We start from the raw sequence: 27,151 nt of genomic DNA on the forward strand, positions 1-27,151 counted from the left end.
GTTTTTCAACTTGTTTAAGTTGGGGTCCACTTATAAATAATGTGACATGCAACAAAATAATGTGGCGAATCCCATACAATGACCTGATAGGCCACATAAATAACGTGACATGCAACAAAATAATGTGGCGAATCACATAAATAATGTGACACGCAACAAAATAATGTGGCAAATCACATAAAATGACTTGGTAGGCCACATAAATAATGTGACATGCAACAAAATAATGTGGCGAATCACAAAAAATGAGTTGGTAGGCCACATAAATAATGTGGCAGGCAACAAAATAATATGTCAGGCAACAAAATAATGTGGCGAATCACATAAAATGACCTGGTGGGCCACATAAATAATGTGGCCTATCACATAAAATGATTTGGCAGACCACATAAATATTGTGGCAGGCATCAAAATGGGGCAAATCACATAAAATGACTTGGTAGGCCACTTAAACAATGTGGCAGGCAACAAAATAATGTGGCGAATCACATAAAATGACCGGGCAGGTCACTTAAAAATAATGTGTCAGGCAACAAAATAATGTGGCGAATCACACAAGATGCCTTGGCAGGCCACATAAATAATGTGGCAGGCAACAAAATAATGTGGCGAATCACATAAAATGAGCTGGTAGGCGACGTAAATAATGTGGCAGGCAACAAAATAATGTGGCGAATCACATAAAATGACTTAGTAGGCCACATAAATAAGGTGGCAGGCAACAAAATGTGGCGAATCACATAAAATGACTTGGTAGGCCACTTAAATAATGTGGCAGGCATCAAAATAATGTGGCGGATCACATAAAAAGACTTGGTAGGCCACTTACAAACGTAAAATAGAACAACACATTAGCCTCCAATCAATAGTATTAAAAACACACACTTTGCTTAAGTAATTTTATTATGCTTCAAAGACAAGTAGGAACATCATTAAACACAGTGTGTCATTAGGACTAAACAATCACTGATGTGAGATGATTAAGTACGCTAACACAACAGAACAATAAATTATATGCAGGTTTGTTATACAAGTTAGTCACAATTTGATGCTAATAAAGACAGGTACAGTTGATCAATGGTAGATATATAGTGGATTTTAGGTTAAGGCGATTAAAATAAAAAAAATCTAACATCACAAATATATCATGCCAAAATATTGGTTACATTTGCACTTGTCTGTTTTTTTTTTTTTAATAACACTTTTTTTTGGTCTATTTTCCTCAATTTTTCTGTATTATTATCATTATATGATTTTTGTTTAAAATGTTCTTTGGCTAATCTCGACTGTTCCATTAAAATGATTAAATGATGAGTTTTTTTCTTCCTAATTGCGCAATAAAGGAAATTCATTAGAAAGAGTAAACACGAGGTGGGAAAAGTAAATAAAGGTTGTTCTTGTTTGACACCCAATTTACTATTCTATTAAACATCACAACACACACACACACACATACACACACACACAGGTGTTTGGTGCATGACAACACACACACACACACACACACACACACACACACACACACACACACACACACACACACACGGATTAGTGTGTGTTGTATCTGCTCTGGTCTCGGGTCTCGGTGGTCTTGATGAGCAGCTTGGGAGTGGGAGAGCTGACCTGGTGGTAGCTGTTGGAACTTCTGCTGCCTGGAGAGGAAGAAGAAGAAGAAGCGTCAGACATGTTTGCTCCAGAGGGTGTCGGTATTTCATTTTGGTGCAGATCTGGATAAAGGGTTCCTGTCACCTAGCAGGATGTCAACAACGAGGACACATATGCTGTGGTTACCGTGGCAACAGAGCCATGTGACTTACTGGAGCTGGAGACGGCCTGGATGTTGAGAATGGACTGCTGTCCTAGTCTGAGCGAGCATAAGCACACGTTAATAGGGTCAAAGGTCACGATGAGAGCCCCCCACTCCCCTCACCTGTCCTCCTCGCCTTCCAGCAGCTTCCTGTAGGTGGCGATCTCGATGTCCAGAGCCAGTTTGAGGTTCATCAGGTCCTACGGGTGAAGAGTTTGAATAGATGTGAAGACCCAAAGTGGACCTGGACTAAGTCTGGTCTGGTACCTGGTACTCCCTCAGCTGCCGGGCCATGTCCTGCTTGGCCCGCTGCAGGGCGTCCTCCAGGTCTCGGGTGCGGGCTTTGGCCTCCTTCACAGCCATTTCGCCACGCTCCTCCGCCTCGCTCAGCTGGTTCTCCAGGCCGCCGCGCTGGGCGGGACACAAGACCTGGTCAAGATGGAAGTCCTGACGGGAGACGCGGAGCTGGTACCTGAGCTTTGAGCGCCTCCATCTCGCTCTGCAGGCGAGCGATGAGTCGGTTGACCTCGCCCACTTCTCCCTTCACCGCACGTAGTTCGTCTCCGTACTGGCTGGCTTGCACTGACATCTGTGCAAACTGCAGAAACAGACTCCTCACACCGGGTGCACAGGCCACTACAACTGTCTCCTTACACCAGGTTCACAGGTCAATACAACTACCTCCTTACACCAAGTGCACAGGCCACTACAACTACCTCCTTACACCAGGTGCACAGGCCACTACAACTACCTCCTTACACCAGGTGCACAGGCCAATACAACTACCTCCTTACACCAGGTGCACAGGCCAATACAACTGTCTCCTTACACCAGGTGCACAGGCCACTACAACTGTCTCCTTACACCAGGTTCACAGGTCAATACAACTACCTCCTTACACCAGGTGCATAGGCCACTACAACTACCTCCTTACACCAGGTGCACAGGCCAATACAACTACCTCCTTACACCAGGTGCACAGGCCAATACAACTGTCTCCTTACACCAGGTGCACAGGCCACTACAACTGTCTCCTTACACCAGGTGCACAGTCCAATACAACTACATCCTTACACAAGGTGCACAGGCCACTACAACTACCTCCTTACACCAGGTGCACAGGCCAATACAACTGTCTCCTTACACCAGGTGCACAGGCCACTACAACTGTCTCCTTACACCAGGTGCACAGTCCAATACAACTACATCCTTACACAAGGTGCACAGGCCACTACAACTACCTCCTTACACCAGGTGCACAGGCCAATACAACTGTCTCCTTACACCAGGTGCACAGGCCACTACAACTGTCTCCTTACACCAGGTGCACAGTCCAATACAACTACATCCTTACACAAGGTGCACAGGCCACTACAACTACCTCCTTACACCAGGTGCACAGGCCACTACAACTACCTCCTTACACCAGGTGCACAGGCCAATACAACTACCTCCTTACACCAGGTGCACAGGCCAATACAACTGTCTCCTTACACCAGGTGCACAGGCCACTACAACTGTCTCCTTACACCAGGTTCACAGGTCAATACAACTACCTCCTTACACCAGGTGCACAGGCCACTACAACTACCTCCTTACACCAGGTGCACAGGCCAATACAACTACTTCCTTACACCAGGTGCACAGGCCAATACAACTGTCTCCTTACACCAGGTGCACAGGCCACTACAACTGTCTCCTTACACCAGGTGCACAGTCCAATACAACTACATCCTTACACAAGGTGCACAGGCCACTACAACTACCTCCTTACACCAAGTGCACAGGCCACTACAACTACCTCCTTACACCAGGTGCACAGGCCACTACAACTACCTCCTTACACCAGGTGCACAGGCCAATACAACTACCTCCTTACACCAGGTGCACAGGCCAATACAACTGTCTCCTTACACCAGGTGCACAGGCCACTACAACTGTCTCCTTACACCAGGTTCACAGGTCAATACAACTACCTCCTTACACCAGGTGCATAGGCCACTACAACTACCTCCTTACACCAGGTGCACAGGCCAATACAACTACCTCCTTACACCAGGTGCACAGGCCAATACAACTGTCTCCTTACACCAGGTGCACAGGCCACTACAACTGTCTCCTTACACCAGGTGCACAGTCCAATACAACTACATCCTTACACAAGGTGCACAGGCCACTACAACTACCTCCTTACACCAGGTGCACAGGCCAATACAACTGTCTCCTTACACCAGGTGCACAGGCCACTACAACTGTCTCCTTACACCAGGTGCACAGTCCAATACAACTACATCCTTACACAAGGTGCACAGGCCACTACAACTACCTCCTTACACCAGGTGCACAGGCCAATACAACTGTCTCCTTACACCAGGTGCACAGGCCACTACAACTGTCTCCTTACACCAGGTGCACAGTCCAATACAACTACATCCTTACACAAGGTGCACAGGCCACTACAACTACCTCCTTACACCAGGTGCACAGGCCACTACAACTACCTCCTTACACCAGGTGCACAGGCCAATACAACTACCTCCTTACACCAGGTGCACAGGCCAATACAACTGTCTCCTTACACCAGGTGCACAGGCCACTACAACTGTCTCCTTACACCAGGTTCACAGGTCAATACAACTACCTCCTTACACCAGGTGCACAGGCCACTACAACTACCTCCTTACACCAGGTGCACAGGCCAATACAACTACTTCCTTACACCAGGTGCACAGGCCAATACAACTGTCTCCTTACACCAGGTGCACAGGCCACTACAACTGTCTCCTTACACCAGGTGCACAGTCCAATACAACTACATCCTTACACAAGGTGCACAGGCCACTACAACTACCTCCTTACACCAGGTGCACAGGCCAATACAACTGTCTCCTTACACCAGGTGCACAGGCCACTACAACTGTCTCCTTACACCAGGTGCACAGTCCAATACAACTACATCCTTACACAAGGTGCACAGGCCACTACAACTACCTCCTTACACCAGGTGCACAGGCCACAACAACTACCTCCTTACACCAGGTGCACAGGCCATACAACTACCTCCTTACACCAGGTGCACAGGCCAGTACAACTGTCTCCTTACACCAGGTGCACAGGCCACTACAACTACCTCCTCACACCAGGTGCACAGGCCACTACAACTACTTCCTTACACCAGGTGCACAGGCCAGAACAACTACCTCCTTACACCAAGTGCACAGGCCAATGCAACTACCTCCTTACACCAGATGCACAGGCCACTACAACTACTTCCTTACACCAGGTGCACAGGCCACTACAACTGCCTCCTTACACCAGGTGCACAGGCCACTACAACTGCCTCCTTACACCAGGTGCACAGGCCACTACAACTGCCTCCTTAAACCAGGTGCACAGGCCACTACAACTGCCTCCTTACACCAGTTGCACAGGCCACCACAACTACCTCCTTACACCAGGTGCACAGGCCAATACAACTGTCTCCTTACACCAGGTGCACAGGCCACTACAACTGTCTCCTTACACCAGGTGCACAGTCCAATACAACTACATCCTTACACAAGGTGCACAGGCCACTACAACTACCTCCTTACACCAGGTGCAAAGGCCACAACAACTACCTCCTTACACCAGGTGCACAGGCCATACAACTACCTCCTTACACCAGGTGCACAGGCCATACAACTACCTCCTTACACCAGGTGCACAGGGCACTGCAACTACCTCCTTACACCAGGTGCACAGGCGACTACAACTGTCTCCTACACCAGGTGCACAGGCCACTACAACTACTTCCTTACACCAGGTGCACAGGCCAGTACAACTACCTCCTTACACCAAGTGCACAGGCCATTACAACTACCTCCTTACACCAGATGCACAAGCCACTACAACTACTTCCTTACACCAGGTGCACAGGCCACTACAACTGCCTCCTTACACCAGGTGCACAGGCCACTACAACTGCCTCCTTACACCAGGTGCACAGGCCACTACAACTGCCTCCTTACACCAGGTGCACAGGCCACTACAACTACCTCCTTACACCAGGTGCACAGGCCAATACAACTACATCCTTACACAAGGTGCACAGGCCACTACAACTACCTCCTTACACCAGGTGCACAGGCCACAACAACTACCTCCTTACACCAGGTGCACAGGCCATACAACTACCTCCTCACACCAGGTGCACAGGCCACTATAACTACCTCCTTACACCAGGTGCACAGGCCACTACAACTGTCTCCTTACACCAGGTGCACAAGCCACTACAACTACCTCCTTACATCAGGTGCACAGGCCAATACAAGTGTCTCCTTACTCCAGGTGCACAGGCCACTACAACTGCCTCCTTACACCAGGTGCACAGGCCACTACAACTACCTCCTCACACCAGGTGCACAGGCCACTATAACTACCTCCTTACACCAGGTGCACAGGCCACTACAACTGTCTCCTTACACCAGGTGCACAAGCCACTACAACTACCTCCTTACATCAGGTGCACAGGCCAATACAAGTGTCTCCTTACACCAGGTGCACAGGCCACTACAACTGTCTCCTTACACCAGGTGCACAGTCCAATACAACTACCTCCTTATACCAGATGCACAGGCCACTACAACTACCTCCTTACACCAGGTGCACAGGCCATTACAACTACCTCCTTACACCAGGTGCACAGGCCATACAACTACCTCCTTACACCAGGTGCACAGGGCACTGCAACTACCTCCTTACACCAGGTGCACAGGCGACTACAACTGTCTCCTACACCAGGTGCACAGGCCACTACAACTACTTCCTTACACCAGGTGCACAGGCCAGTACAACTACCTCCTTACACCAAGTGCACAGGCCAATACAACTACCTCCTTACACCAGATGCACAGGCCACTACAACTACTTCCTTACACCAGGTGCACAGGCCACTACAACTGCCTCCTTACACCAGGTGCACAGGCCACTACAACTACCTCCTTACACCAGGTGCACAGGCCATACAACTACCTCCTTACACCAGGTGCACAGGGCACTGCAACTACCTCCTTACACCAGGTGCACAGGCGACTACAACTGTCTCCTACACCAGGTGCACAGGCCACTACAACTACTTCCTTACACCAGGTGCACAGGCCAGAACAACTACCTCCTTACACCAAGTGCACAGGCCACTACAACTACCTCCTTACACCAGATGCACAGGCCACTACAACTGCCTCCTTACACCAGGTGCACAGGCCACTACAACTACCTCCTTACACCAGGTGCACAGGCCAATACAACTGTCTCCTTACACCAGGTGCACAGGCCACTACAACTGTCTCTTTACACCAGGTGCACAGGCCATTACATCTACCTCCTCACACCAGGTGCACAGGCCACTATAACTACCTCCTTACACCAGGTGCACAGGCCACTACAACTGTCTCCTTACACCAGGTGCACAGGCCACTAAAACTGTCTCCTTACACCAGGTGCACAGGCCAATACAACTACCTCCTTACACCAGGTGCACAGGTCACTACAACTACCTCCTTACATCAGGTGCACAGGCCAATACAAGTGTCTCCTTACACCAGGTGCACAGGCCACTACAACTGTCTCCTTACACCAGGTGCACAGTCCAATACAACTACCTCCTTATACCAGCTGCACAGGCCACTACAACTACCTCCTTACACCAGGTGCACAGGCCAATACAACTACCTCCTTACACCAGGTGCACAGGCCATACAACTACCTCCTTACACCAGGTGCACAGGGCACTGCAACTACCTCCTTACACCAGGTGCACAGTCCAATACAACTACATCCTTACACAAGGTGCACAGGCCACTACAACTACGTCCTTACACCAGGTGCAAAGGCCACAACAACTACCTCCTTACACCAGGTGCACAGGCCATACAACTACCTCCTTACACCAGGTGCACAGGCTACTACAACTACCTCCTTACACCAGGTGCACAGGCCATACAACTACCTCCTTACACCAGGTGCACAGGGCACTGCAACTACCTCCTTACACCAGGTGCACAGGCGACTACAACTGTCTCCTACACCAGGTGCACAGGCCACTACAACTACTTCCTTACACCAGGTGCACAGGCCAATACAACTACCTCCTTACACCAGATGCACAGGCCACTACAACTGTCTCCTTACACCAGGTGCACAGGCCATTACATCTACCTCCTAACACCAGGTGCACAGGCCACTATAACTACCTCCTTACACCAGGTGCACAGGGCACTACAACTGTCTCCTTACACCAGGTGCACAGGCCACTACAACTGTCTCCTTACACCAGGTGCACAGGCCAATACAACTACCTCCTTACACCAGGTGCACAGGTCACTACAACTACCTCCTTACATCAGGTGCACAGGCCAATACAAGTGTCTCCTTACACCAGGTGCACAGGCCACTACAACTGTCTCCTTACACCAGGTGCACAGTCCAATACAACTACCTCCTTATACCAGCTGCACAGGCCACTACAACTACCTCCTTACACCAGGTGCACAGGCCAATACAACTACCTCCTTACACCAGGTGCACAGGCCATACAACTACCTCCTTACACCAGGTGCACAGGGCACTGCAACTACCTCCTTACACCAGGTGCACAGGCCACTACAACTGTCTCCTACACCAGGTGCACAGGCCACTACAACTACTTCCTTACACCAGGTGCACAGGCCACTACAACTACCTCCTTACACCAAGTGCACAGGCCAATACAACTACCTCCTTACACCAGATGCACAGGCCACTACAACTACTTCCTTACACCAGGTGCACAGGCCACTACAACTACCTCCTTACACCAGGTGCACAGGCCACTACAACTGTCTCCTACACCAGGTGCACAGGCCACTACAACTACTTCCTTACACCAGGTGCACAGGCCAGTACAACTACCTCCTTACACCAAGTGCACAGGCCAATACAACTACCTCCTTACACCAGATGCACAGGCCACTACAACTACTTCCTTACACCAGGTGCACAGGCCACTACAACTGCCTCCTTACACCAGGTGCACAGGCCACTACAACTGCCTCCTTACACCAGGTGCACAGGCCACTATAACTACCTCCTTACACCAGGTGCACAGGCCACTACAACTGCCTCCTTACACCAGGTGCACAGGCCACTACAACTACCTCCTTATACCAGGTGCACAGGCCACTACAACTACCTCCTTACACCAGGTGCACAGGCCACTACAACTACCTCCTTACACCAGGTGCACAGGCCATACAACTACCTCCTTACACCAGGTGCACAGGGCACTGCAACTACCTCCTTACACCAGGTGCACAGTCCACTACAACTGTCTCCTACACCAGGTGCACAGGCTACTACAACTACTTCCTTACACCAGGTGCACAGGCCACTACAACTACCTCCTTACACCAAGTGCACAGGCCAATACAACTGTCTCCTTACTCCAGGTGCACAGGCCAATACAACTACCTCCTTACACCAGGTGCACAGGCCACTACAACTACTTCCTTACACCAGGTGCACAGGCCACTACAACTGCCTCCTTACACCAGGTGCACAGGCCACTACAACTACCTCCTTACACCAGGTGCACAGGCCAATACAACTGCCTCCTTACACCAGGTGCACAGGCCACTACAACTGCCTCCTTACACCAGGTGCACAGGCCATTACATCTACCTCCTCACACCAGGTGCACAGGCCACTATAACTACCTCCTTACACCAGGTGCACAGGCCACTACAACTGCCTCCTTACACCAGGTGCACAGGCCACTACAACTACCTCCTCACACCAGGTGCACAGGCCAATACAACTACCTCCTTACACCAGGTGGACAGGCCACGATAACTGTCTCCTTACTCCAGGTGCACAGGCCACTACAACTACCTCCTTACACCAGGTGCACAGGTCACTACAACTGTCTCCTTACACCAGGTGCACAGGTCACTACAACTGCCTCCTTACACCAGGTGTACAGGCCACTCTTTTTTATGAGGAGATCTCTACCAACACCTTAATGCAAACCCCGCTTTAAGTCCTCAAAGTGACGAGCAGATATTTAACCACTATCTTTCAAAAATATCTTCTTGCATGATCAGATCATATTTAAGTGGAAAACATGAGGAACTGCATGCACTACAAAATGGCGGACCACGTCACATGATCTGGAAGGCCACATAAATTACGTAAATAATGTGGCATGTAACAAAATAATGTGGCGAAGCACTTAAAATGATTTGGCAGGCCAAATTAAAAAAATGTGTCAGGCAACAAAATAATGTGGCGAATAACATAAAATTACATGGCAGGCCAATTAAAATATAGTGACAGGCCACATAAAATAATGTGGCAGGCAACAAAATAATGTGGCGAATCATTTAAAATGATTTGGCAGGCCAATTTAAAACAATGTGGAACAAAATAATGTGGCGAATCACATAAAATGATGTGGCACCCCACGTAAAATATAGTAGCAGGCCACGTAAACAATGTGACAGGCAACAAAATAATGTGGCGAATCACATAAAATGACTTGGTAGATCACATAAAAAATTATGTGGAAAATCAAATATAATGACCTGGTAGTCCACTTAAAAATAATGTGGCAGGCAACAAAATAATGTGGTGAATCACATAAAATGACCTGGCAGGCCACGTAAAATAAAGTGAAAGGCAACTAAATAACGTGGCCAATCACAAAAAATTACCTGGCAGGCCACATAAACAATGTGGAATCTAACAAAATAATGTGGTGAATCACATAAAATGACCTGATAGGCCACATAAAAAATAATGTGGCAGGCAACAAAATAACATGGCGAATCACTTAAAATGACCTGATAGGCCACATAAATAATGTGGCGAATTACATAAAATGACCTGGTGGGCCACATAAAAAATAAAGTGGCAGGCAACAAAATAATGTGGCAAATCACATAAAATGACCTGGTAGGCCACCTAAAAAATAATGTGGCAGGCGACAAAATAATGTGGCAAATCACATAAAATGACCTTGTAGGCCACATGAATAATGTGGCAAATCACATAAAATGACCTGGTAGGCCACATAAAAAATAATGTGGCAGGCTACAAAATGTGGCAAATCACATAAAATGATCTGGTAGGCCACATAAAAAATACTGTGGCAGGCGACAAAATAATGTGGCAAATCACATAAAATGATATGGTAGGCCACATAAAAATAAAGTGGTAGGCGACAAAATAATGTGGCAAATCACATAAAATTACCTGGTAGGCCAAGTAAAAAATAAGGTGGCAGGCGACAAAATAATGTGGCAAATCACATAAAATGACCTGGTAGGCCAAGTAAAAAATACGGTGGCAGGCAACAAAATAATGTGGCAAATCACATAAAATGACATGGTAGGCCACGTAAAAAAGTTATGTGGCAGGCAACAAGATGTGGCAAATCCCATACAATAACCTGGTAGGCCACAGAAATAACGTGACATGCAACAAAATAATGTGACGAATCACATAAATATGTGACATGCAACAAAATAATGTGGCAAATCACATAAAAAGACTTGGTAGGCCACATAAATAAAGTGACATGCAACAAAATAATATGTCAGGCAACAAAATAATGTGGTGAATCACATAAAATGACCTAGTTGGCCACTAAATAATGTGGCAAATCACATAAAGTGACTTGGCAGACCACATAAATAATGTGGCAGGCATTAAAATGTGGCAAATCACATAAAATGACTTGGTAGGCCACTTAAATAATGTGGCAGGCAACAAAATAATGTGGCGGGCCACAATAAAGTGTGGCCAATCACATTAAATGACCTGACAGGCCACATAAAATAATGTGGCAGGCAACAAAAAATGTGGCGAATCACATAAGATGCCTTGGCAGGCCACATAAATAATGTGGCAGGCAACAAAATAATGTGGCGAATCACATAAAATGAGCTGGTAGGCCACGTAAATAAAGTGACAGGCAACAAAATAATGTGGCGAATCACATAAAATGAGCTGGTAGGCCACGTAAATAATGTGGCGGGCTCTCAATTGACCTGTTGACCAATAAGCTCTCCATTTACTGGTCATCTCCGTTCCCATCCTCACCTAAGGTCATGACCTTAAGGACTAGATCAAGGGTACAAGTTTCCTCTGTCGGGGGGGCGGGTCTCTCCCTGAGAGAGGGTGAAAAGTTCTGTCATTCAGGAGGAGATCAGAGTAAAGCCGCTGATCCTCCACATGGAGAGGAGCCAGATGAGGGGATTCAGGCATCTGGTCTGGATGCCTCTTGGACGCCTCCCAGGGAAGGTGTTTAGGGCACGTCTGACCGGTGGGGGACCATGGGGAAGACCCAGGACACGGGGAGAAGATGGATGGATGGATGGATTGCATATTGTTACTCCACCATCCCTTGTTTTTGACGAATGATAATTATGATAAAAAATTAAGTCATTTAATGCTCACACAGTTGTGTTCAAAAGTGGACATACACTTGTAAAGAACATAATGTCATGGCTGTCTTGAGTTTCCAATCATTTCTACAACTCTTATTTTTTTGTGATAGAGTGATTGGAGCACATACTTGTTGGCCACAAAAAACATTCATGAAGTTTGGTTCTTTTATGAATTTATTATGGGTCTACTGAAAATGTGAGCAAATCTGCTGGGTCAAAAGTATACATACAGCAATGTTAATGTTTGCTTACATGTCCCTTGGCAAGTTTCACTGCAATAAGGCGCTTTTGGTAGACATCCACAAGCTTCTGGCAAGCTTCTGCTTGAATTTTTGACCACTCCTCTTGACAAAATTGGTGCAGTTCAGCTAAATGTGTTGGTTTTCCGACATGGACTTGTTTCTTCAGCATTGTCCACACGTTTAAGTCAGGACTTTGGGAAAGCCATTCTAAAACCTTAATTCTCGCCTGATTTAGCCATTCCTTTACCACTTTTGACGTGTGTTTGGGGTCATTGGCAGCAAAACAGGCCCAGAGAATAATACTACCACCACCATGCTTGACGGTAGGCCAAACAGCTCAATTTTTGTTTCATCTGACCACAGAACTTTCCTTCAGAAGGTCTTATCTTTGTCCATGTGATGTCAGATGAAACAAAAATTGAGCTGTTTGGTCACAATACCCAGCAATATGTTTGGAGGAGAAAAGGTGAGGCCTTTAATCCCAGGAACACCAAACCTACCGTCAAGCATGGTGGTGGTAGTATTATGCTCTGGGTCTGTTTTGCTGCCAATGGAATTGGTGCTTTACAGAGAGTAAATGGGACAATGAAAAAGGAGGATTACCTCCAAATTCAGGAAACCTAAAATCATCAGCCCGGAGGTTGGGTCTTGGGCGCAGTTGGGTGTTCCAACAGGACAATGACCCCAAACACACGTCACAAGTGGTAAAGGAATGGCTAAATCAGGCTAGGATTAAGGTTTTAGAACGGCCTTCCCAAAGTCCTGACTTAAACGTGTGGACAATGCTGAAGAAACAAGTCCATGTCAGAAAACCAACCAATTTAGCTGAACTGCACCAATTTTGTCAAGAGGAGTTGTCAAAAATTCAAGCAGAAGCTTGTGGATGGCTACCAAAAGCGCCTTATTGCAGTGAAACTTGCCAAGGGACATGTAAGCAAATATTAACATTGCTGTATGTATACTTTTGACCCAGCAGATTTGCTCACATTTTCAGTAGACCCATAATAAATTCATAAAAGAACCAAACTTCATGAATTATTTTTGTGACCAACAAGTATGTGCTCCAATCACTCTATCACAAAAAAATAAGAGTTGTAGAAATGATTGGAAACTCAAGACAGCCATGACTTTATGTTCTTTACAAGTGTATGTCAACTTTTAGCCAGGACTGTATATATGGAGATATAGATATTACCATGGAGATATAGTTGTTACCTATGTATATGGAGATGTAGATGTTACACCACATGGTCCATCCTTAGAGGGAAAGGAATAGAGGTCTACGCACCTTGTTCTTGTACCAGGCCTCAGCCTCCTCTCGACTGCGAGTGGCGATGTCCTCGTACTGAGCTTTGACCTCGGCCACGATGTGCTCCATGTTGAGGCTGCGGCTGTTGTCCATCTGCACCACCACCGAGGTGTCTCGGATGCTGGCTTGCAGCTCACGCAGCTCCTGAGGAAGACGGAACAGTTGTGGTGGTTGCACCAACATCATGGGCGTGAAAACATCACAGCTCATTTCAAAGACATGCAGGTCCTTTAGTCCAGGCAGGAAGTGGTTGCTCTTCTTCCTCTACCTCCTCGTAGATGTTACGCAGGAAGTTGATCTCATCAGTCAGAGCACCCACTTTGTCTTCCAGGTCAGCCTTCACCAGGTAGGCAGAGTCCACGTCCTGGGTGGAAACAAAATACTTCTGACATTCCTCTTATTCTTCTCACAGCTTCAAAGTCCACATGTTGAGGAAACATCTCAGGTGTCATTTTTACAAAGTTTGACTTATTATTTTCATGGATCCTGTTGGTGACAATACTTGACAGCTTTAGTTACATGTGGGAGGGAGTCAACTAAGTAGACATACAATAACTATAGGGGCCACACCTGTGTGTGTGTGTGTGTGTGTGTGTGTGTGTGTGTGCGTGCGTGCGTGCGTGCGTGCGTGCGTGCGTGCGTGCGTGCGTGCGTGCGTGCGTGCGTGCGTGCGTGCGTGCGTGCGTGCGTGCGTGCGTGTGTGCGTGTGTGTGTATAAAGTGACCTTCTTCAGGAGGACAAAGTCATTCTCCAGGTTGTTTCTCCTGTTGATCTCATCCTCGTATCTATGGACACATCAGACACACCACTAATAATGACCTCATTATCTTTACATTTGTATTATTAATACATTTTTTTTGTATTGTGAAAAATATAAAATTTAATAATGTCAAATATGAAAGATTATATGCATATAATCTATCATATTTTACATTTTCATTTAATATTTTTAATCACGCATACATACTGTAAATACAAACACACATATATATTCATCTAGCCATCTATCTATTTATCTATTGAGAGAGAGAGAGACATACAAAACCCAAAAGCAGTGAAGTTGTCACGTTGTGTAAATGGTAAATAAAAACAGAATACAATGATTTGAAAATCATTTTCAACTTATATTCAATTGAATAGACTGCAAAGACAAGATATTTAATGTTCACACTGAGAAACTTCTTTTTTTGTTGTTGCAAATAATCATAAACTTAGAATTTAATGGCAGCAACACATTGCAAAAAAGTTGTCACAGGGGCATTTTTACCACTGTGTTACATGGCCTTTCCTTTTAACACTCAGTAAACGTTTGGGAACTGAGGAGACACATTTTTGAAGTGGAATTATTTCCCATTCTTGCTTGATGTACAGCTTAAGTTGTTCAACAGTCCGTGGTCTCTGTTGTGGTATTTTAGGCTTCATAATGCACCACACATTTTCAATGGGAGACAGGTCTGGACTACAGGCAGGCCAGTCTCGTACCCGCACTCTTTTACTATGAAGCCACGCTGTTGTAACATGTGGCGTGGCATTGTCGTACTGAAATAAGCAGGGGCGTCCATGATAACGTTGCTTGGATGGCAACATATGTTGGCAACACATTAAATATCTTGTCTTTGCAGTCCATTCAATTGAATATAAGTTGAAAAGGATTTTTAAATCATTGTATTCTGTTTTTATTTTATTTACCATTTACACAACGTGACAACTTCACAGGTTTTGTGGTTTGTATATCACTTCTAATTAGCATTGATTACCTGTTCAGGTATTACTATTTGGATTTGTTACTTTATCACAAAAGCTGTTTACAGACTTGAAAAGACCTTTATGTAGGAGACAATGATGGAGGTCATACTGACTTGTGCTTGTAGTCCTCCACCAGACCCTGCATGTTCCTCAGCTCTCCGTCCAGTTTGGACTTGTCGTTGTTGACCAGGTCCATCTGGCGCCTCAGGCCGGCCATGTAGGCATCGAACAGGGGCTCCACGTTGGAGCGACCCACCCCCTGACCCTGAAGCAGCTCCAGCTTGGTCTCCAGCATTTTATTCTGCTGCTCTAGGAAGCGGACCTGGGGCAGGAACCATGAGGGCAACCATTATTGATGTATTAGATGTCAAATGATTGGTTTTAATCAGATTAATCACACTCAGCATTCATCGTGATTTGTCACAGGTATTACTCATTTGCATTATTTCAAATAATTAAAAAAAAGAGCCCCAAGTGATTAATTTTTAATTGGATTAATCACACTTTTGAATTTGGAACAATCACGATTAATCATACTTTTGGATTTTGATTAATCACAGGTTATTACACGCTTGCGTACTTTAAATAAACTTTAAAAAAGGGCCCGCAATTTGGACTAGTATTGTCACGGGGTTGTTTGAATCAGATTAATCACACTTTTCAATTTTGCATTGATCATGATTAATCACACTTTTGAATTTGCATTATCCATGATTAATCACACTTTTGAATTTGCATTAATCATGATTAATCACAGGTTATTACTAGCTTGCATAGTTTAGATTAATTTTTTGAAAGTTCAACAATTGGACGAGTGCTGTTAAAAGATTATTTTTTAATCAGATTAATCTCACTTTTTAATTTGTATTATAAATTGATAATAAATTATTAATAGCTTGCATAATTCAAATTAACTTAAAAAAGAGCCCAACATTTGGACTAATGCTGTCAATGATTGTGGTTTCAATCAGATTAATCACACTTTTGAATTTCGATTAATCAAGATTAATTACAGGTTATTTTGCATAATTGAAAACAACTTAAAAAAAAACTATATTTGGACTAATGCTGTCAATGATCAATGTTTTAATCAGATTAATCACACTTGAATTTTTAATAATCTTGATTAATACTTTTGGATTTTGATTAATCACAGGTTATTACACGCTGGCGTACCTTAAATCAACTTTAAAAAAGGGCCCGCAATTTGGACTAGTATTGTCACGGGATCGTTTAAATCAGATTAATCACACTTTTGAATTTTGCATCAATCATGATTAATCACACTTTTAAATTTGCATTAATCATGATTAATCACAGGTTATTACGAGCTTGCATAGTTTAGATTGATATTCAAAAAGATCAGTAATTGGACTAGTGCTGGTAAGAGATTATTTTTTAATCAGATTAATCTCAATTTTTAATTTGTATTATAAATTGGTTATAGATTATTAATAGCTTGCATGATTTAAATTAACTTAAAAAAGAGCCCGACATTTGGACTACCATATTTTTCGGACTATAAATCGCAGTTTTTTTCATAGTTTGCGATTTATACTCAGGAGCGATTTATGTGTGAAATTATTAACACATTACCGTAAAATATCAAATAATATTATTTAGCTCATTCACGTAAGAGACTAGACGTATAAAATTTCATGGGGTTTAGTGATCAGGAGTGACAGATTGTTTGGTAAACGTATAGCATGTTCTATATGTTATAGTTATTTGAATGACTCTTACCATAATATGTTACGTTAACATACCAGGCACGTTCTCAGTTGGTTATTTATGCATCATATAACGTACACTTTTGGCCCTGCGATGAGGTGGCGACTTGTCCAGGGTGTACCCCGCCTTCCGCCCGATTGTAGCTGAGATAGGCTCCAGCGCCCCCGCGACCCCGAAGGGAATAAGCGGTAGAAAATGGATGGATGGATGGATGGATGGATAACGTACACTTATTCAGCCTGTTGTTCACTATTCTTTATTTTTTTAATTTGCCTTTCAAATGTCTATTCTTGGTGTTGGATTTTATCAATTAAATTTCCCCCAAAAATGCGTTTCATACTCCAGTGGGACTTATATATGTTTTTTCCTTCTTTATCATGTATTTTCGGCCGGTGCGACTTATACTCCGGAGCGATTTATACTCCGAAAAATACGGTAATGCTGTCAACGATTGTTTTAATCAGATTATTCACACTTTTGAATTTTGAATAATCACGATTAATCATACTTTTGGATTTTGATTAATCACAGCTTATTACACGCTTGCGTACTTTAAATCAACTTTTAAAAAAGTGCCCAATATTTGGACTAGTATTGTCACGTGATCGTTTGAATCAGATTACCGGTAATCACACTTTTGAATTTGCATTAATCATGATTAATCACAGGTTATTATGAGCTTGCATAGTTTAGATTGATTTTTTAAAAACTCAGTAATTGGACTAGTGCTGGTAAGAGATGAATTTTTAATCAGATTAATCTCACTTTTTAATTTGTATTATAAATTGGTAATAGATTATTAATAGCTTGAATAATTTAAATTAAATTAAAAAAGAGCCTGACGTGTGCTGTCAAATGATTGTTTTATTCAGATTAATCATACTATGGAATTTGGATTAGTCATGATTAATTACAGATTGTTATTAGCTTGCATAATTAAAAAAATAAAAATTGGACTACTGCTGTTAATGATTGTTTTAATCAGATTAATCACACTTTTGAATTTGGAATAATCACGATTAATCCTACTTTTGGATTTTGATTAATCACAGGTTATTACATGCTTGCATACTTTAAAAAAGGGCCCAATACTTGGACTATTATTGTCACGTGATCGTATGAATGAGATTAATCACACTTTTGAATTTGGAATAATCACGATTAATCATACTTTTGGATTTTGATTAATCACAGATTATTACACGCTTGCGTACTTTAAAAACGGCCCAATATTTGGACAAGTATTGTCACATGACCGTTTAAATCAGTTTAATCACACTTTTGAATTTACAATAATCATGATTAATCCCACTTTTTAAATTTACATTAATCATGACTAATCACAGGTTTTTACTAACTTGCATAGTTTAGATTAATTTTTAAAAAGCCCAATAATTGGACTAGTGCGGTTAAGATATTATTTTTTAATCAGATTAATCTCACGTTTCAGTTAGTATTATAAATTGTTATTTGGTTAATAACTTGCATGATTTAAATTAACTTAAAAAAAGAGCCGGACATTTGGAAAAGTGCTGTCCAATGATTGTGGTTTTAATCAGATTAATCACACTTTTGAATTTGGATTAATCATGATTAATCCAATGGGCTCACCACCCATAGCAGGGGCCATAGAGGTCGGGTGCAGTGTGAGCTGGACGGCAGCCGAAGGCAGGGCACTTGGCGGTCAGATCCTCGGCTACAGAAGCTAGCTCTTGGGACGTGGAACGTCACCTCGCTGGTGGGGAAGAAGCCTGACCTAGTGCGCGAGGTCGAGAAGTTCCGGCTAGATATAGTCGGACTCACTTTGACGCACAGCAAGGGCTCTGGAACCAGTTCTCTCGAGAGGGGCTGGACTCTCTTCCACTCTGGCATTGCCGGCAGTGAGAGGCGACGGGCTGGGGTGGCAATTCTTGTTGCCCCCCGGCTCAGAGCCTGCACGTTGGAGTTCAACCCGGTGGACGAGAGGGTAGCTTCCCTTCGCCTTCGGGTGGGGGGACGGGTCCTGACTGTGGTTTGCGCTTACGCGCCAAGCGGCAGCTCAGAGTACCCACCCTTTTTGGATTCGCTCGAGGGAGTACTTCAGAGTGCTCCCCCGGGTGATTCCCTCGTTCTACTGGGGGACTTCAATGCTCATGTTGGCAGCGACGGTGAAACCTGGAGAGGCGTGATTGGGAAGAATGGCCGCCCGGATCTGAACCCGAGTGGTGTTTTGTTATTGGACTTTTGTGCCCGTCACAGATTGTCCATAATGAACACCATGTTCAAACATAAGGGTGTCCATATGTGCACTTGGCACCAGGACACCCTAGGCCGCAGTTCCATGATCGACTTTGTAGTTGTGTCATCAGATCTGCGGCCTCATGTTTTGGACACTCGGGTGAAGAGAGGGGCGGAGCTTTCTACTGATCACCACCTGGTGGTGAGTTGGCTGCGATGGTGGGGGCGGATGCCGGACAGACCTGGCAGGCCCAAACGCATTGTGAGGGTTTGCTGGGAACGTCTGACAGAGTCTCCTGTCAGAGAGAGTTTCAATTCCCACCTCCGGAAGAACTTTGAACATGTCACGAGGGAGGTGCTGGACATTGAGTCCGAGTGGACCATGTTCTGCGCCTCTATTGTCGATGCAGCTGATTGGAGCTGTGGCCGCAAAGTAATTGGTGCCTGTCGTGGCAGTAATCCTAGAACCCGTTGGTGGACACCAGCAGTGAGGGATGCCGTCAAGTTGAAGAAGGAGTCCTATCGGGTTCTTTTGGCTCATAGGGCTCCTGAGGCAGCGGACAGGTACCGACAGGCCAAGCGGTGTGCGGCTTCAGCGGTTGTGGAGGCAAAAAACTCGGACATGGGAGGAGTTCGGGGAAGCCATGTAAAACGACTTCCGGACGGCTTCGAAGCGATTCTGGACCACCATCCGCCGCCTCAGGAAGGGGAAGCAGTGCACTACCAACACCGTGTATGGTGAGGATGGTGTTCTGCTGACCTCGACTGCGGATGTTGTGGATCGGTGGAGGGAATACTTCGAAGACCTCCTCAATCCCACCAACACATCTTCCTATGAGGAAGCAGTGCCTGGGGAATCTGTGGTGGGCTCTTCTATTTCTGGCGCTGAGGTTGCTGAGGTAGTTAAAAAGCTCCTCGGTGGCAAGGCCCCGGGGGTGGATGACATCCGCCCGGAGTTCCTTAAGGCTCTGGATGCTGTGGGGCTGTCTTGGTTGACAAGACTCTGCAGCATCGCGTGGACATCGGGGGCGGTACCTCTGGATTGGCAGACCGGGGTGGTGGTTCCTCTCTTTAAGAAGGGGAACTGGAGGGTGTGTTCTAACTATCGTGGGATCACACTCCTCAGCCTTCTCAGTAAGGTCTATTTAGGTGTACTGGAGAGAAGGCTACGCCGGATAGTCGAACCTCGGATTCAGGAGGAACAGTGTGGTTTTCGTCCTGGTCGTGGAACTGTGGACCAGCTCTATACTCTCGGCAGGGTCCTTGAGGGTGCATGGGAGTTTGCCCAATCAGTCTACATGTGCTTTGTGGACTTGGAGAAGGCATTCGACCGTGTCCCTCGGGAAGTCCTGTGGGGAGTGCTCAGAGAGTATGGGGTATCGGACTGTCTGATTTTGGCGGTCCACTCCCTGTATGATCAGTGTCAGAGCTTGGTCCGCATTGCCGGCAGTAAGTCGGACACGTTTCCAGTGAGGGTTGGACTCTGCCAAGGCTGACCTTTGTCACCGATTCTGTTCATAACTTTTATGGACAGAATTTCTAGGCGCAGTCAAGGCGTTGAGGGGATCCGGTTTGGTGGCTGCAGGATTAGGTCTCTGCTGTTTGCAGATGATGTGGTCCTGATGGCTTCATCTGGCCAGGATCTTCATCTCTCGCTGGATCGGTTCGCAGCCGAGTGTGAAGCGACTGGGATGAGAATCAGCACCTCCAAGTCCGAGTCCATGGTTCTCGCGCGGAAAAGGGTGGAGTGCCATCTCCGGGTTGGGGAGGAGACCCAGCCCCAAGTGGAGGAGTTCAAGTACCTCAGAGTCTTGTTCACGAGTGAGGGAAGAGTGGATCGTGAGATTGACAGGCGGATCGATGCGGCGTCTTCAGTAATGCGGACGCTGTATCGATCCGTTGTGGTGAAGAAGGAGCTGAGCCGGAAGGCAAAGCTCTCAATTTACCGGTCAATCTACGTTCCCATCCTCACCTATGGTCATGAGCTTTGGGTCATGACCGAAAGGACAAGATCACGGGTACAAGCGGCCGAAATGAGTTTCCTCCGCCGGGTGGCGGGGCTCTCCCTTAGAGATAGGGTGAGAAGCTCTGTCATCCGGGGGGGGGGGGGCTCAAAGTAAAGCCGCTGCTCATCCACTCGAGAGGAGCCAGATGAGGTGGTTCGGGCATCTGGTCAGGATGCCACCCGATCGCCTCTCTCGGGAGGTGTTTAGGGCACGTCCGACCGGTAGGAGGCCACGGGGAAGACCCAGGACACGTTGGGAAGACTATCTCTCCCGGCTGGCCTGGGAACGCCTCGGGAGAGGGAAGTCTGGGCTTCCCTGCTTAGGCTGCTGCCCCCGTGACCCGACCTCGGATAAGCGGAAGAAGATGGATGGATGGATGGATGGATGATTAATTACAGGTTATTATTATCTTGCATAATTGAAATCAACTTAAAAAAAACAATATTTGGACCAATGCTGCCAATGATTATTGTTTTAATCAGATTAATCACTCTTTTGAATTTGGGATAATCATGATTAATCACACGGTATTATTTGCTTGCATAATTGAAATTAACTTAACAAAAGAGCCCACTATTTGGGACAGTGCTGTCAAATGATTGTTTTAATCCGATTATATACACTACCTAGGCCTACTACGCTACTGTACTTTCATGTTGGTTAAGATGGTGGTACTTGGTGAAGAAAGTTTAAATGATGGATCACATTGGAGCGTCACATCTGCACAGTTCAAGTTTCTCACGCACACACACACACACACGCATGCACACACACACGCAGGCAGGCACGCGCTCACTCTCACACACACACACACACACACACACACACACACACACACACACACACACACACACACACACAAAGGCTGCTCAGATGATGTCCCTGAGAGAGGTTCCTGTGCCGGGGGGTCAAGTTACAACCTGGACTCAGGACAGTGATGACAGCTTCAATAACCCGTGGAGATCACACTCTTGCTCTCACGCTGTGCAGCAAGCCAGACCACTTCCTGCAAGCCTGTCTGGGAATTTGGGGTCCATTGGAGGAGGTCAGAAGTCAGAGGTCAGTGACCCCTGCACACATGACCCTTGCCCTGTGCACTTTTCCCCCAACAGGAGTCAAAGACTTAGGAGCTGGTGATCATCACGTGGAGAATGTTTGCAGATAAAGATGGCAGCTCCATTTAGGCCTCCAAAGTATCCACACTGGTGGGAGGGGCCAAACAATGGCGCCATTGTGGCAGCATGTCACAGACTCCGTGAGAAAGACTCCCCAGGATATTGATGTCCGACATTATCAGATTCCTCTGTGGGAAGATCTCTGTAAGCCAGAACCTTCTCTCACATGACTGCTCCTTTCCACAACTGGCACATACACTTGTGACATCATGCATTGACCCCTTCTAATTAGGTACATCATGCATTGACCCCTTCTAATTAGGTATATCATGCATTGACCCCTTCTAATTAGGTACATCATGCATTGACCCCTTCTAATTAGGTACATCATGCATTGACCCCTTCTAATTAGGTACATCATCATCACTGGACCTTCTAATGAGGTACACCATCACAGGACCTTCTAATTAGGTACACCATAACAGGACCTTCTAATTAGGTAGACCATGCATTCACTCTTCGAATTAGGTACATCATCACAATAACTTATAATTAGGTACACCATGCATTAACCCTCCTAATTAGGTACACCATCACAGGACCTTCTAATTAGGTACACCATCACAGGACCTTCTAATTAGGTACAACATCACAGGAACTTCTAATTAGGTACACCATCACTGGACCTTCTAATTAGGTACACCTTCACTGGAACTTCTAATTAGGTACACCATCACAGGACCTTCTAATTAAGTACACCATCACACGACCCTCTAATTAGGTACATCATCACAGGACCTTCTAATTAGGTACATCATCAGAGGACCTTTTAATTAGGTACACCATCACAGGAACTTCTAATTAGGTACACCATCACAGGAACTTCTAATTAGGTACAACATCACAGGAACTTCTAATTAGGTACACCATCACAGGAACTTCTAATTAGGTACAACATCACAGGAACTTCTAATTAGGTACGACATCACAGGACCTTCTAATGAGGTACACCATCACAGGAACTTCTAATTAGGTACACCATCACTGGACCTTCTAATTAGGTACACCATCACAGGACCTTCTAATTAGGTACACCATCACTGGACCTTCTAATTAGGTACAACATCACAAGACCTTCTAATTAGGTACACCATCACAGAACCTTCTAATTAGGTACACCATCACTGGACCTTCTAATTAGGTACACCATCACAGGACCTTCTAATTGGTACATCATGCATTAACTCTTCTAATTAGGTACACCATCACAGGACCCTCTAGTTAGATACATCATCACAGGAACTTCTAATTAGGTACATCATCACAGGACCTTCTAATTAGGTCCATCATCACAGGAACGTCTAATTAGGTACATCATCACAGGACCTTCTAATTAGATACAACATCACAGGACTTTCTAATTAGGTACACCATCACTGGAACTTCTAATTAGGTACACCATCACTAGACCTTCTAATTACGTACACCATCACAAGACCTTCTAATTAGGTACACCATCACTGGACCTTCTAATTAGGTACAACATCACTGGACCTTCTAATTAGGTACACCATCACAGGACCTTCTAATTGGTACATCATGCATTAACTCTTCTAATTAGGTACACCATCACAGGACCCTTTAGTTAGGTACACCATCACAGGAACTTCTAATTAGGTACACCATCACAGGACCCTCTAGTCAGGTACATCATCACAGGAACTTCTAATTAGGTCCATCATCACAGGAACGTCTAATTAGGTACATCATCACAGGAACTTCTAATTAGGTACGACATCACAGGACCTTCTAATGAGGTCCATCATCACAGGAACGTCTAATTAGGTACATCATCACAGGACCTTCTAATTAGGTACAACATCACTGGACCTTCTAATTAGGTACACCATCACAGGACCTTCTAATTGGTACATCATGCATTAACTCTTCTAATTAGGTACACCATCACAGGACCCTTTAGTTAGGTACATCATCACAGGAACTTCTAATTAGGTACACCATCACAGGACCCTCTAGTCAGGTACATCATCACAGGAACTTCTAATTAGGTCCATCATCACAGGAACGTCTAATTAGGTACATCATCACAGGACCTTCTAATTAGGTACAACATCACAGGACCTTCTAATGAGGTACACCATCACAGGACCTTCTAATTAGGTACACCATCACAGGACCTTCTAATTAGGTACAACATCACAGGATCTCTAATGAGGTACACCATCACAGGACCTTCTAATTAGGTACAACATCACAGGATCTCTAATGAGGTACACCATCACAGGACCTTCTAATTAGGTACACCATCACAGGACCTTCTAATTAGGTACATCATGCATTAACTCTTTTAATGATATATTTTATTATCATACTTTACAAACATTTTCATTTTGTCAAAATTCAAACAAATACTTCAGTATCTGCTTGGTTTATGATTTCAAAGCAAGTTAGGTACACTGTAAAAATGACAATAGATTTTACAGTAAAACTTACGGTGTTTTTACAGAATATTACTGTAAATTGAAAGAACTCTAACAATGTTTTTTATGGTAAAATTCTGTTGACTGAGCTGCCAGTTTTTTTTACCGTAAAATCAATGGTTGTTTTTTTTATTGTTTTACTGTAAGTGGAAAAGTGCCCTTTTCTTACGTTCGGTTGCCAGAACAAAACCCCAAATAAACAGGGTACTGTTTTTGTATTATCAGTAATGTAAAAAAAAAAAAAACGCTGTCAATTTTACAGTATTCTGCCATTTTTCCCCACAAGAAAATAGTGGTACTGTTTTTCCATTTATTCTAGTATTTTGTAAAAAAATAAATAAATAAATAAAACGCTGTATTTTTTTTTTACAGTAAAATAAAATTTATTTTACAATGTAGATAAAAATGTATAATAAATTCATTTATTATTGGCCCTTGGGGGCCCTCAATGCAGAGCAGTTTGAAACCGCTGGTCTGCACCCTTTTTGACACATCAAGACAACCGTCAAAATAGAATAAAAAGTACAAATAGTAAAAAAAGTGGTAACATGGTAGATTGGCGACATGGTAGATGACACGGGAGTGTTACCTTGTCAATGAAGGATGCAAAGCGATTGTTGAGAGTCTTGATCTGCTCCTTCTCATGGGCCCGGCTCATGGACAGGCTGGGGTCGATCTCCAGGTTGAGGGGGGCCAGCAAGCTCTTGTTGACCGACAGTGAGGCCAGCGGGGACCCGGGGCCGTGCAGGTGGCCATTGGCGCCCGCGTACAGCGAGCTGCTGCTGAGGGAGACACTGCTCAAGCCGGCTGGCGGCGGCATCCCGAAGCCGCTCAGCCTGCGGACGCAGGTGCTGGAGCTGATCCTCTTGCTGCGACTCAGGCTCATGGCGCAGGTAGGAGTCGTGTGTGATGTCACTCAGGTGTTCTTATAGCTGCTGGGGGGAGGAGCCACTGTGGGGTCAAATATCCACTTTCATCACCAGGCATGTCATTTGAACTACATGAAAACGACTGAAAATCAGCCGGGGTCCAGCCATGTCCAGGGGACAAGGGTTGCATGAAATAACAAATATATTGTTGTTCATGTTTCAAAATGATTTAACTATTCAATGTCAAAATATAAATAGTAGAAATAATGAATACAATGTCAGCTACTGTCTTGTTGTAAAACACCAGTGAAAATGAAAGACAGGCTACAGTATACTGTAGCAAACATGTCTACCACAATCATGAATCTTCTTAATTCCATTCTTAAATTAATCATTTTTTAATGGAAAACCTTAGTTTTTACCCACTGGATTTTCAAAAACCGTACTCATTACGAGAAAACCGTAGTTGTTGGCAGGTATGGCAAAGAGACGGAACAAGATTTTAACACACATTGTAGGTCAGAAAAAACGAAGAAAAACAGAATACTTTTTTTTTTCCACAGAGATAAAAAAAGTCGAATTTCCAACAATAGACGAAAAATCACGTGCTCTCCCACTAAATCAAGGGTCCACAAACTACGGCCCGCGGGCTAGATACGGCCCACCAATGTCGGGTAAGGTAAAAAAAAAAAAAAAAAAATATATATATATATATATATATATATATACATATATAGTTATTTCTTAATTTTTTTGTTTCATCTGACCACAGAACTTTCCTCCAGAAGGTCTTGTCTTTGTCCATGTGATGTCAGATGAAACAAAAATTGAGCGGTTTGGCCACAATACCCAGCAATATGTTTGGAGGAGAAAAGGTGAGGCCTTTAATCCCAGGAGCACCATACCTACTGTCAAGCATGGTGGTGGTAGTATTATGCTCTGGGCCTGTTTTGCTGCCAATGGAATTGGTGCTTTACAGAGAGTAAATGGGACAATGAAAAAGGAGGATTACCTCCAAATTCATCAGGACAACCTAAAATCATCAGCCCGGAGGTTGGGTCTTGGGCGCAGTTGGGTGTTCCAACAGGACAACGACCACAAACACAAGTCAAAAGTGGTAAAAGAATGGCTAAATCAGGCTA

The 27,151-nt window shown here is 44.8% G+C and overlaps 1 protein-coding gene across 1 annotated transcript; it reads right to left on the reverse strand.

Moving 5' to 3' along the window:
- Nucleotides 1-1,070: 1,070 nt before the first annotated feature.
- Nucleotides 1,071-26,026, reverse strand: LOC133622573 (keratin, type II cytoskeletal 8). The gene is made up of 10 exons (XM_061985406.1): nt 25,730-26,026; nt 15,684-15,892; nt 14,549-14,609; nt 14,093-14,188; nt 13,804-13,968; nt 2,280-2,405; nt 2,075-2,218; nt 1,931-2,007; nt 1,818-1,864; nt 1,071-1,652 (listed from the first exon to the last, which is right to left on the reverse strand). The coding sequence occupies exons 1-10, from the start codon at nt 26,024-26,026 to the stop codon at nt 1,549-1,551; spliced, it is 1,326 nt and encodes a 441-aa protein (XP_061841390.1). The 3' UTR covers nt 1,071-1,548.
- Between the last annotated feature and the right edge of the window lie 1,125 nt (nt 26,027-27,151).

The sequence above is a fragment of the Nerophis lumbriciformis genome, linkage group LG23, assembly GCF_033978685.3.
Source record: "Nerophis lumbriciformis linkage group LG23, RoL_Nlum_v2.1, whole genome shotgun sequence".
In the NCBI taxonomy this organism is placed as follows: domain Eukaryota; kingdom Metazoa; phylum Chordata; class Actinopteri; order Syngnathiformes; family Syngnathidae; genus Nerophis; species Nerophis lumbriciformis.

Coding starts and splice junctions, on each gene's coding strand:
- LOC133622573 (XM_061985406.1), bottom strand. CDS start 26,026: ATGAGCCTGAGTCGCAGCAAGAGGATCAGCTCCAGCACCTGCGTCCGC. Junction 2,406..13,803: donor AGGCCTGGTACAAGAACAAG/GTGCGTAGACCT, acceptor CTGTTTCTGCAG/TTTGCACAGATGTCAGTGCA. Junction 2,219..2,279: donor TGGAGGCGCTCAAAGCTCAG/GTACCAGCTCCG, acceptor TGTCCCGCCCAG/CGCGGCGGCCTGGAGAACCA.